The sequence below is a fragment of the Dryobates pubescens genome, chromosome 13 (genome assembly GCF_014839835.1).
Source record: "Dryobates pubescens isolate bDryPub1 chromosome 13, bDryPub1.pri, whole genome shotgun sequence".
Classification (NCBI taxonomy): Eukaryota; Metazoa; Chordata; class Aves; order Piciformes; family Picidae; genus Dryobates; species Dryobates pubescens.
Genome location: NC_071624.1, coordinates 15,195,256 through 15,208,184, shown reverse-complemented (window position 1 = coordinate 15,208,184; position 12,929 = coordinate 15,195,256). Strand labels below are relative to the sequence as shown.

Below are 12,929 nucleotides of genomic sequence, written 5' to 3'. Positions count from 1 at the left end.
TTTCTACAAATGTCAGCAATGATTTGTTGGTGGATCTAGCCACATACTCTGTATTGTCACAGAGTTTTAGGGATTAGATTGATTCAGTCTGGAGAAAAGAAGGCTCCAAGGTGACCTGATTGTGTCCTTCCAATATCTGAAGGGGGCCTACAAGAATGCTGGGGAGGCACTTCTCAGGATATCAGGTAGTGATAGGACTAGGGGGAATGGAATGAAGCTGGAGGTGGGGAGATTCAGACTGGATGTGAGAAGGAAGTTCTTCACCGTGAGAGTGGTGAAGCCCTGGAATGGGTTGTCCAGGGAGGTGGTTGAGGCCCTGTCCCTGGAGGTATTTAAGACCAGGCTGGCTGAGGCTCTGGCCAGCCTGATCTAGTGTGAGGTGTCCCTGCCCATGGCAGGGGGTTGGAACTAGATGATCCTTGTGGTCCCTTCCAACCTTGACTGATTCTGAGAGTCATATGATTGATTCAGTCGCTGCCCTTTACCTTTTTCCTCAATAAGATCTATTCAGTAGCTTTCTATTAATAGACTGCAAAAATGTGGTGGGCTCTTAGACTGGGAGTGAACATGGAAAGCATACTGTTGCAGTAACACTATTTAAAAATACTATTATGTTGCTTCTCTGCTGGGTGCTAGAATAGGAAAGGCATCAAGTTTTAGTATGGGTGGTTTTTTCCACAATAAAAGATTATGTAACTGGAAGAGTAGTTTGTTGTTGTTTTTTTAATTAAACAAATAGAACTGAAAGAGCCTTTTTCCATTTAGAATGGCATGTTATTGCTGGAAAGTAAAGTGAATACTCTCTTAGAAGTCACAGATATTCAGAGCTATAGATTTTTTTTTTCCCCAAAAAATCTTCTCAGCTCAAAATAGACTAGAAGAGTAGTTGAGAGATTTTGTGTGTGCTTGCCCTGCTTTCCCCCTCTTCTGGGCAATCATTTGATAGACCCTTGTTGGAACTCGTATTGACATTCCGATGTTCTGAAGCATTTGGAAGATTTGGATGCTGGCTGGATGTCAGCATAACTGACATCCAAAGCTCTTAGAAAGCTTTGGAAAGCTCACCTATGGCAAATTTATGACTTTGCAATGTTTAGTGTAGAGGAACAGTGAATTGCTTGTTTTCCAAAAAACTGTGGAATCAGAGTGAGAGAATCAGTTGTTTTTCAATGCCTTCCACCATCTGCCTCAAATGCAAGTTTGGCTTAAATCCTGCTACTGCCAAGCGAGATTTGAACGATCCCCATTAGTTTTATTTCAAAAATACAAAAGGCATTTGACTGTCTGATGTGGTGGGTGGTAGCAATATGCTTGCTAGTCCTATGGGGGAATATGAGGGGAAAGGGTGAAATACACAAAATAGCTAAGCTTGGAAGCCAGCATGGGCTGAGATCTGAGGAAGTTCATCAATCCCATGATAAAGAACTTCTCAGAAAAATGAGAGGCCTGTCCTGCTGCTGTTGTGCATGTAAGTCTGCTGTGAGAGGAGAAGGTACACATGACCAAGATATCCCTGTAAACTCTAACACCCAGATGGACTTCGAAATACAGCACAAAAAATGCCATGAAGCTTAGTTTAAAAGTACTTCTGTGCCAACTCAGGGCATAATTTTCTCTAATAGATGGCTTAAGTCCCTTTTTATTGAAAATACCCTGAAGTCATAGTGCAAATAATGTTTACAAGATAAAGTTTTAAAGCATTTGTCTTCTAGAGAACCATGCAACCAAACCAAGAACCAGTGTTCTGCTACCTAACATTACGGACTTTTAATGGTTTAATGTATTACATCTTTCCTGCGTCTGTGAAAAGCAAAAGCTGTCATAAATCATTCTCCTTTATGTTGTTAGCATGATATCTATGCTGTAGGACTGTGCAGCATTCATAGAAAAATGCAGGTGCAAATCTTTAAATGCTCCCTTTGCTAGCAGAAATGGTCTGCTTTCACCCAAGAATGAATGAGGTTTTAACTTTTCCATCATTAGGACAGAGCATACATTAACCACTGTGTTCTGATGAGCCATGTATACATTTTTCTATCAGGCAGAACTCTCTAACAGGGTAGGGCTGGCCAACAGCCCTGCTTCCCCATAGATGTCCATTTCCTTTGGAGAGGCTGCTCTGGGTGATGAGACTGTGAGGCAAAAAAACCCCAGGCAAACAGAAGACTCAGCATGATGTCACATAGTATTGAGCCATATTTAGTGTCTAAATCTTATGTTTAAGCAGAGTGTTCTGTTGGTTTTGTGCTATCAACCAGTATTATTTTGTTAGTTCATGATTTGGGAAGTATATCTGAATAGTTGCTTGGTAGTTTTGGTCATTGTTGTGGTCACTGTGTGACAAGAATGAGCACAGTACCAGGTCTCTTGTGACCTGTGACTGTCACAAAATCAGTATTAATGCCAGTGCTAAAAATATGCCCAGAATGTATAGAGAGTGATGCCAGGTGTGATGAAAGACGTGTCACAGATCTGTTTTCTGGAGCAGTAGCTGGAGGCCTTGCAATGTAACCTGAAGTGCCTGGAGTGGTTCTGGATCCTATCCTGCACTAAGCTGCACATAGTCAGCTGTTCACACCAGGATCTTTGATACAGTTTTGTTCTCTCTTTTACTTGGATTTGTTTAATTTATTTTGGAACCATCAGGTTTGTGGCAGTGGGTTCAGACCACAGGATATCTGATCGGGCAGGTTGGAGACCAACCAGTTGAGCTCCCTAATTACCAGGAGCATGTAATTAAAATTAAAGCAGATGTGGTTTGGGCAGGTGGTATTTCCTGAATGCATTAGGCTGCTGTGTGCACACGCTAGATGTGATGGATACAAATAAATGCTCTTTTCTGCAACTGAGAAAAATACTTGTGCATATGCTGAGCAGTTGGTCTGTGCAAGTGCTGTGCACTCGCCCGGCACGGCTGACACTGCCACATCTCAGCTCTTAATGGACTGAAACCAGGTTCTGAAATCCTGAACAGAATACAGAGTTAACCAGGTTGGAAATGACCTTCGAGATTGAGTCCAACCTATCATCCAACACCATCTAATCAACTAAACCATGGCATTAAGTGCCTTATCCAGTCTCTTTTTAAACACCTCCAGTGATGGTGACTCCACCACCTCCCTAGGCAGCACATTCCAATGGCCCATCACTCTTTCTGTAAAGAATTTCTTCCTAACATCCAGCCTAAACCACCCCTGGTGCAGCTTGAGACGGTGTCCTCTTGTTCTGGTACTGGTTGCCTGGGAGAAGATACCAACCCCCACCTGGCTACAGCCTCCCTTCAGGTAGTTCTAGAGAGCGATAAGGTCTCCCCTGAGCCTCCTCCAGGCAAACGACCCCAGCTCCCTCAGCCACACAGGGTTGTGTTCTAAACCCCTCCCCAGCTTTGTTGTCCTCCTCTGGGCTCGTTCCAGCAATGCAACATCTTTCTTAAGCCCAGAACTGGACACAGGACATATGTAAACAGGTTTAAAACTCAGCCTGGACATAGTTTGTGGGTAGGAAAAAAGAGGTATGTGTGGAAGCCTGTAAGTATAACAACCCTATGTGATGTGTTTCTTCTATTCTTTTACTGATGTTCAGCTACCATAAGCAGCCTGTTAGGTAAGATGACACTTTGATCAGACACACCTTTACAAAAAATGTTAGGTGGTGAATTCATTGCAACTCCAAACATTTGAAAGCAGCTACTCAGCTGAAAAATCATCCCACTGCAAGATTATATTTACTCTTGAAGCTTTCCTGCAGACCAGTACTTGGCTTTATTAACAATTTCAGTGAACTGGAAGAGAATAAAGATTAAACTTTTACAGTCAAAATTTGAGTGTCCCGGTTTATCACCGGCAACAAGCAGCTGGTTTAGTTGCAATATGTTGGTCTCTTCTACATCAAGCTGTGTCTAAAAAGTGCTGTTTCAGCAGATGACTTTCCAAGAAGCTGCTGCGGTGCTGTGTTACCCACGGTTACCAGTTTGACAGTGAACTTTTTGTATTTTGCGTGTCTGCTCATTTATCTTTTATAATCATCTGTTCAAGATTAGTCTTCTGAAGCTGCGGAGGCTGCAGCAAGCCTGGCTTTGTGGCAGATGTATCTCTGTCTCAATTCCAAATCGTTTTCCTAACTTTAGAACTTTGAACCTTCAACAGTTATGATCTGCTGCTCTTTGCTGGCCAGGATATTCAGCTGATGAAGCAGTAAGATATGAGTTAGACTTCTTGTTTACAAAGGAAATCATAAAGTCTTCATTAAGATTCTCTTGATCATGCCATTGTGCCACAGTGGGGAAAACTAAACCTAACTGAGGTGGGGTATGTTTGCTGAGTTTCAATTCTCTCTGGTTTTTTCAAGTTCAGAAGCTGAACACACTTGAGATGGAGCAGAATACTCATGTACTAAGTTTTATATCCTTTTCTGATGTAGATTAGTTAAATAGTTGATCTGTATTAGAAAGTAAAGGTCAGTAACCTCTGGAAATCTGTGTGAGAGCACCTGACAAAGGCACAGCACTATCCAGGCTGGTTTTGTTTAATTTGTTAACATTGATGCTAACTTGAGATTAAATTTCCAGTCTGTTGTGGCCCTAATAAGTTACATAGATTTACAGCAAGTGAGATGTACCCATTAACTTTGTGGTTATTCTCATTGACAGAACATGAACAAGTAGCAGAATAAAGCATCTTTTTAATGTGAGTAAGGGAATAAAAAATTTGGCTGGCATTATTAAAGGCAGTATTGTAGATGGAAATTGGCAATCACATTGCTATTGATTCCTTCTGAGTATGCAGCCACTTGCAAAAGCAAGCAACATAATCATCCCCAGGGCCTGTTTCTTTCTACTGCTTAAATCTTACTGCTGTGAATCTTGGTGTCCTAGAAGTTTTAGGAAGCAGTTTGACAGGTTGTAGGGAAGGATCATGAAGTGTATGTGAAGCATTGGGATTTTTCTAGGACAAACTGCTGAACTTTTCACTTTTCCAAATTTGGTGGAGTTTAGAAAATACTATTTTTACTTTTGTAATACTTGTTATCCAACTAGCATGTAATAAAAATGAGTTGAATGACCTCTGACTTTAAGTTGATGCAGTCAACAGAATTATAGCAAGTCAGTGATTGTTAAAAATATGGAGAAAAAAATAATCTTAGAATCACAGAATCATAGAATTGTCAGCATTGGAAGGGACCTCAAGGATCATCTAGTTCTACCCCCCCTGCTACAGTCATGGGCACCTCACACTAGCTCAGGTTGCTTAGAGCTGCATCCAGCCTGGCCTTAAAAACTTCCAGGACTTCTACCACCTCCCAGGGCAATCTGTTCCAGTGTCTCACCACCCTCATGATGAAGAACTTCTTCCTGACATCCAGTCTCACTGGGCACAGAGGTGAGACTGACTGGCCTGTAGTTCCCTGGTTCTTCTTTCTTCCCCTTTTTGAAAATGGGGGTTGTGTTTTACCTTTTCCAGTCGGTGGGGACTTCCCCAGACTGCCATGACTTTTGGAATGTAATAGAGAGCAGTTTAGTAACCTCCTCTGCCAGTTCCCTCAGTACCTGTGTGTGTATCCTGTCAGGTCCCATGGACTTGAACACTTTCATGTTTGTCAGATGGTCACAAACACAAACCTGATCTTCACTCACAATGGGCGGTTCTTTCCTCCAGCCCCTGCCATTATCTTCTGTGACTCTGGGAGTGTGGCTGGAGCCCTTGCCAGTGAAGACTGAGGTAAAGAAGTCATTGAGTCAGCAAGAAGTCATCTTGCTGGCAATGTTCATAAGATGTATCAAAGTATTCTAATATGTGCTGATTTGCTGTAATATAATGTGTGCTCATAACCTGCAATTTGATTTTAACACACTATAAAGACATTATGGAGTAAATAGTGAGTGTGTTCATTTCTTTAACTTAATCAGGTATGTTGTCACAAAAGTTTCAAAGATATGCTTATTTAATTTTGAAGTGAAAAGTAACTTCTGTTAGAAGGCAGCAATTTGCTTATTGTCTCTTCTTCTTTTAATGCCTAATTCCTTTTATTTAAACTGAATAATTCTCACTGCAATGTGCCATAACCTTACTGGCTAGAGATAAGTTTCTTCAATTATTTAGCCTATTAATGTTTCTGTCACCTGAAAAAAAAGCTCAGATTTTCTGTTGGTGGCTGTGTTAATCAAGCAACTATTGTTATTTCTGCACTGCCCAAGTTTATGTAATTATATTAGCAGGCACAGGAGATGAAATTGGAAACTTGTAATATACTAAAGATTGGATTAACTCATCTGTCTTGTGTAGACTGCTAGAAGACTTATTTTAGATAATTTAAAAAGATTGAATCTGCAAGAGAGTGATATGTCCTGACAGAATCTCTGAAGCCTTCAGCCTAAGTCTAGTGTTTTTGACAAGATTTAAGAGTGGCCACAAGGATGATCAGAGGGCTGGAGCACCTTTCCTCTGAGGACAGGCTGAGAGAGTTGGGGTTGTTCAGTCTGGAGAAGAGAAGGCTCCAAGGAGACCTTATTGTGGCCTTCCAATATCTGAAGGGGGCCTACAAGAAAGGTGGTGAAGGTGGTCTTAGGGTGTCAGGTAGTGATAGGTCTAGGAGGAATGGATCCAAGCTAGAGGAGGGGAGATTTAGATTAGACATCAGGAAGAAGCTCTTCAGCACATGGGTGGTGAGACACTGGAACAGGTTGCCCAGGGAGGAGGTGGAAGCCCCATCCCTGGATTTTTTTTTTAAGGCCAGACTGGATGTGGCTCTGGGCAACCTGATCTGGTGAAGGGTGTCCCTGCCCATGGCAGGGGGGTTGGAACTAGATGTTCCTTGGGGTCCCTTCCTACCCTGACAATTCTGTGATTTTGAACTTTGTACATGAGTACCTTGGCAGTTGTAGTGCAGTCTGAGATACAACAGATTTCTCCAAACAGAGAACTTTTGTATATTTTTTTTTTAATATCCTTTTGATGTTGGAATAATTTTAATCCACATAATGCAGTGATAGGCATTAGACATTTGAGTGGAGTATACTATTTTTGAGCCATTTTTAGGCTGTAATACATGTTAAAACTTGATTTTTTTGCCTTTATAAGGTTTTATTTTTACCTCGTCAGTAAATGTTTCTTTGGTTGGTTTTTGTTTGTTGTGTTTTGTGGTTTTTTTTCCTGAAGCTCTGTTGAATTACAAGATAATTTTGTTGAGGTGGACAAGGGAGTATTTGTACTTGCCTTTCTGTCATAAACTTTGCTTGGTGGAGTTCTTCCTGGGGTTATTGCAGACCCCGATGGAAGCAGTGTTGGTACCTGCAGCCAGGAGCATGCTGCATGCAGTTTCACAGCTGGGTTCTGAATAGCACCAGGGTGCCTTTAAAGCACCTATCACTTGGAATAATGGTTTCTAAACCACTATGCATTATTCAACCATTGCTTTTGATGTGTGAAAGACAGACAAGATGTTTTTAAAGATTCTATTAAGGACCCTAAAGCTCTACACATAGTTGGCCCTTTTGTGAAGAGAAAGTTGTGAAGAATGGTTTCAGGCAATGTCAGTGTCTCCATGCTTGGAAATCAATACGTCTGTGATCCTTAGTGTTGTTTCTCAGTCTTGAGAGCTCCATAGGAAGACACCCCCCCAAAAAACCCAAACAAAACCCAAACCAAAACAAAATAAAAGCCCCAAACCAACCAAACAAAAATCCCCACACCAACAGTCAATAGTACATAAGCTTTGGGTAGTGTTTTTTATTTGAATAACAGTGCTTTTTATTTCTTCTCTGCTTTGCTTGCATAAGTGCTTGACTGTGTGAGTAGGGAAAGCTTTTTGTTGTCCCTTCAGCATGTCTGTCCTCTAAAGTTATTGTTAAAATACTCTCTACACCTTGTATCCTTCGGTATTTACTGGGAAGGCGGGAGGTTCTTCAGTGCCATCACCGTTTTCATCCTGTGGCCCATCTGGTAGCAGGTGTTCAACAGTGATAGAAACTCAGTGATACAAGCCCAGACCAACCTGTCTGAAGTATCAACTGGCCTGTGTGGTAGATACTGCCAGAGTAATTTGCAGGCTTGTGTTGTAATCTTGCCAAGCTGTTGGCTCAGTAAATCGTTCAGTGCAGGTAGGAAATCGGAGGAAAACTTTCTGACAGCTAGCACAGTATTTGGGGAGACAGTGCTATTATGTTTAGCCAATGTTCTTGATGAATTTAAGCCAAACATATAATTACAACTAATTTTCAGCATCATGCCCTCCCTGAAGACCCTGAAATGTTACTTCAGATTAAGTTCTTCATATTCAGTCTTTGGTTAAATTGATGCTGTATCAGAAACTTGATCAGAGCCAGAGAGACTAACTGTGAAACAATTACTGTGATAATTCCTGTAGGATTCTTTCTTTCAATTGGCTGTATTTATTTTTCCCCCTTTTGTTTTTATTTCCAAGCCAGCAGTTGCCTTCATCTCATAATTGGTATGAAATTGTATCCAAAATATTATGGATGATCTTTAATTATATTTTTTCTTCCATGTTTGATGATACATTATGAATAAAATTACAGACTGAAGCATACTACAGTAGAAGTGTCTTGGTGGGAAATAAACTGAAGTCATGTTTACTTGTGTGTCTTTTGCAGAGATTTGTTGCAGTTCCCTAGAGAAGATGATGTGGACATTGCAACAAAAATTCTGGTTCAGTGGACTTCCCAGGGCCTTGAAGATGTTCGGCTGGTCAATTACTCTGTGTTGCTTGACCTGCCAGGCTCTTCTTTGAACACAGTTACTCTGAAAAACAGTGGTGAATGCTTCCATCCTAGTGGACAACGATGCAACAGAGAGACCAAAACACTTCACAGCCAAGACCTCCTGTATTCATATGCAGCTTACTCTGCCAAAGGAACGCTTGAGGTAATCTGACCATTTGTCTCTGTTTTTTGTGGTGAAATAGAGTTTGAAAACATCAGCTTCTGTTGAACTTGGCTGGCAAAGTTCATGTGATGGACTACCCAGCCTTAAAATAAACTTGTTTAGGTAAAATATAGAATCAATAAGGTTGGAAGAGACCACAAAGATCATCAAGTCCAACCTGTCACCCAAGACCTCACGACTACGATGTGGCCAATCTCAATTCAGATTTAAAAGCTACTCGGACCTGAATGCTTCCTATGATTGGTTGGTTGGTTTTCTTCTCTTTTCTTTTTTTTTCTTTATTTTTTTAAGTGTGAAAGTTTGTGAGTTGACATCTTTGCATAGGTGTAAAAATCTGGAAGCTGTCTCTAGGGCTGCATTCTGTCCTTGCTGATGTATAAGTGCTACTGGTTTGAGGGATCCTTGTAATAAGGGTAAGATGAAGTTTTCTGTAGTGATAACAGCAGGAGTGTTGGACCAATACCTGGAACTCCTGAATTATGGTTGTTGTTCTAGCATGCATACCTCTATAGCAACTACTGTTGACACATCTGCTCTGTTTCCTCTTGAAAGCCCTCTTTTGTAACTGTATCTTACTGTAGCTTCTGTTAGGATGTTTTGTCAGTAGAAAAGATCCTGCCTATTGGGATTTGTTACTTGCCAAGTGAAATAAGATCTTGGATTATCTTGTATTATCCTCTTTACTGTCTTCACTGACTGCCTTCCTGTATTTGCTTTCCAAATGTATTGGGAGGTGCATGAAGAGGTCATAATTTCTGTTTCCTTTCCTAGCTGAGGTAGGTATAAATCTCAGTAAATATATCTGAAATATAAAAGTTGCAGTTTCACTGCTAAGTGCATTACTGTTGTCTTTCTCCTTTTTAACATTTCTTGGGTTATTCCAGTGATACAGCTTTTCCTTCTTGGTTTCTTTCTTGTGTAAAAGATAGATCTGTTTTCCTGACTTAGAACACTGATGGGCTATATAGGAACAAATGGTGAATGGCATTGGGTTTGGAGGATATCTCTTGCAAAATACCTTTGTATCTTTGTGAAGATCTTGATATTTACAGTGTATCAGTTACTGAATTTCTAACTGCTAAATGCAGCTATTGTCTATTTTCCTTTTGTTTGTGACACTCTTTGTCCATGATGTCCATAGCATGTGAAAGTGGGGAAAGTTACATGATGCTCACTCACCCATTTTACAGACTAGCAATATAATTTTGAAATTTGAACTGTAGGAAATACAGGGCTGCTAGAAAGTCAGATCCTTAAACTTCTCCTGAAGTCCACAGGCTTCAGCTTCTCTTTCTAAAAAGCACTGGAGGGACTTATTCCAGGTAAGAGAATCATAGAATCAACAAGGTTGGAAAAGACCTCAAAGATCATCAAGTCCAACCTGTCACCCAAGACCTCATGCCTACTAGACCATGGCACCAAGTGCCATGTCCAATCCCCTCTTGAACACCTCCAGGGATGGCGACTCCACCACCTACTTGGGCAGCACATTCCAATGCTTAACAACTCTCTCTGTGAAGAACTTTCTCCTCACCTCAAGCCTAAACTTCCCCTGACACAGCTTGAGACTGTGTCCTCTCATTCTGGTGCTGGTTGCCTGGGAGAGGAGACCAATGCCCTCCTGGCTACAACCACCCTTCAGGTAGTTGTAGACAGCAATGTGGTCTCTCCTGAGCCTCCTCTTCTCCAGGCTAAACAATCCTAGCTCCCTCTGCCTCTCCTCATAGGGCTTGTGCTCAAGAGCTCTCCCCAGCCTTGTTGCCCTTCTCTGGACACGTTCAGGAGTCTCAATGTCCTTCTTAAATTGAGGGGAAGGAATGAAAATCTTATTCTCCATCTTCTGTTTTGATGTGCTTAATATGCCTGCCTTCCATATTAAGTCTCATGGTCATGATCTCAAGCAACTTCAAGTTAAAAGTTTGTTCAGAAATGAAACAAAGTAGGCAAGGGTAAATCCTAACCTGCATGATTTACACTTGAACTTTCCCATGGTCAAGTGAAAATACTAAAGAATGAGTTTAACTTCTCACATTTGCCACTTAGAAACTCAGTATGTAATAACATTTTCTCTTTGCAGCTTCAGAAGAGTAACTGTAATGAGGTGAAAGTCCAGTTATGGCTTTTGAGTTTTAATTTCAAGAAAATCAATGTGTTGCTGCCAAATTAATCAGATTAAAGGAAATCCAGTGTTTGGGGAAAAATCATTGATGTTATTGCCACCAACGCATGTTCCATGTGGAGTTATATTTCAGAGCAGATTCTGAGTTTGCAGAAATGAGGACCACACAAGTTGTACTCATCACTAGGGTAGGACCTTGGCTTTGGCAAAACTTGGAAGCTTATGCTTGAGCCAAAGAATGACTGTGCACAATTTTGCAGTCATTTTTTTGGAGATACCTTGCACCCTCACAAAACTTCACATCTTTTGTTTTTCCTTTGGAAAGTCTGCCCAACGTGACCTTAGCTCTAGAGTTTTGCCTAAAAGGGAAATTTTTCCATTTGTTTAGGCTACAGATAGGTTGATAGTGATCTAACTTTCCTGACTTTCAATCTTACACAGTGATTTCTACTGTTTAAACTAATGGAAGTAGAAAATCTTGATGAGAAATGGCAGGTGGTGGCTGTTGCTAGGTTCAGCCCTCAGAGGGTGACTGGATCGCTTGCAGCGGAACTGAGCGTCATGTATCTTGAATATCTTACAGTGGGTTATGATTCAAAATCATGAGAGTTTTCCTCTGGAAAGGTATTCTTGTAACAGTTGCTCATAATATGAATAATTTTCTTTCAGATGTGACACGTCTTTAGTAGAAAATTTCTGTTGTGAGTGTCACATAATCACGCTGCATTACTAATACTGCTTTGATGATGCTGCTTCATTGTGTCTCATTTGTATATTTAGTTTGCTAGAAGTTCAGACAAATAAAACCATTAAGTTACTGCAGTCTGGCCACCAGCAGAGCTAGAGCTCTGCTTTCATGTTGTCAAAGTTATTTGTGAAATAGCAAGACTCATTTTCTTTGACCAACTGTCATGTCCATTCATCATATAGCCATTGTGTATCAACCATCCAATTTGTGCTTTCTGCTAACAGTCTAAACAGCATTTTTGAGTGAAAATGTGAGCTTTTGTGATCTGAAATCTACTTCCAAAACCTACTTACTGCCATTGTGATGGATGGTGTGCTTTAATACTACTCTATATTTCACTGGGCCCTGAGAAGGTGACACTATTTACCCATCTTAGTGACAAGCAGGGCAGCCTACAGTTCTGGAGAGTGCTGTCTAGTCAGTTTTGAAATAGTTATTGCAGCAGTTATGTAAATAATGTATTGTAGTCTAGGTCAGTCTAAGGAAAGAATGACATACCTGAAGTATATTTTTAGTAAAACTTAAATATCAGCCACCTTTTATAGAGTTTAAACATTTAGTCTCCTTAGTGGAAACAAGAAAGCCAGTGGCCAGCAGAATAGGTCTATAAAGGGAAATTACTTTGCATTGAATTTATGAGTTAAAATCCATTTTCAAGCACTGTGTAGCCAGTCTCTGAGTGAGTGCAGTGTGGCGAATCCAAATGTGCTGCTCCTTGCTTGCCTTCATGGTGCACAGTGATAGGAGAGCTATGGCTGCATGTGCCGTCACCACCAAGCAGTAGGGGGATGAGCTGGGGAACCATGGATGAGAGTTGAGGAGAGGTGTATGTGAACCCCCAGAGATCCAGAGTCCTTCTTTGAGTGCCTTCTTTGAGGTAGTGTCAGTGTAGGTGCATATTGTAGCCCATCTGTTAACACAGCAGTAAGCCCCCAAGTGCAAGGGAAGTGTAAGGACGGACACATCTTGGCTGGAAGCAGAGCAGAAGGCTGGGTCGTAGTTGGGTCATCTGAGCTGTTGGTTTAAAGCAGGCCCACTGAGTACAGAGAAGTTCAGGAAGAAAGTGTTCAGTTTTGGTGTCACAATGTTCATCTGCTCTGTTCCCTGTTTCTTTAGCAACTGTGAAGTGAAAAGCTTAGCAGATGTAATGGTTGGTGTGTTG

The 12,929-nt window shown here is 41.0% G+C and overlaps 1 protein-coding gene across 1 annotated transcript in view; it reads left to right on the top strand.

The window, feature by feature from the left end:
• The window catches only part of NAALADL2 (N-acetylated alpha-linked acidic dipeptidase like 2), a 292,588-nt gene that overhangs the window by 48,537 nt on the left and 231,122 nt on the right, over nt 1-12,929 (top strand). Inside the window, exon 2 of the mRNA XM_009897854.2 lies at nt 8,609-8,879. Within this exon, the coding sequence (XP_009896156.2) occupies nt 8,609-8,879 (271 nt within the window). The remainder of the gene's footprint in view (nt 1-8,608; nt 8,880-12,929) is intronic.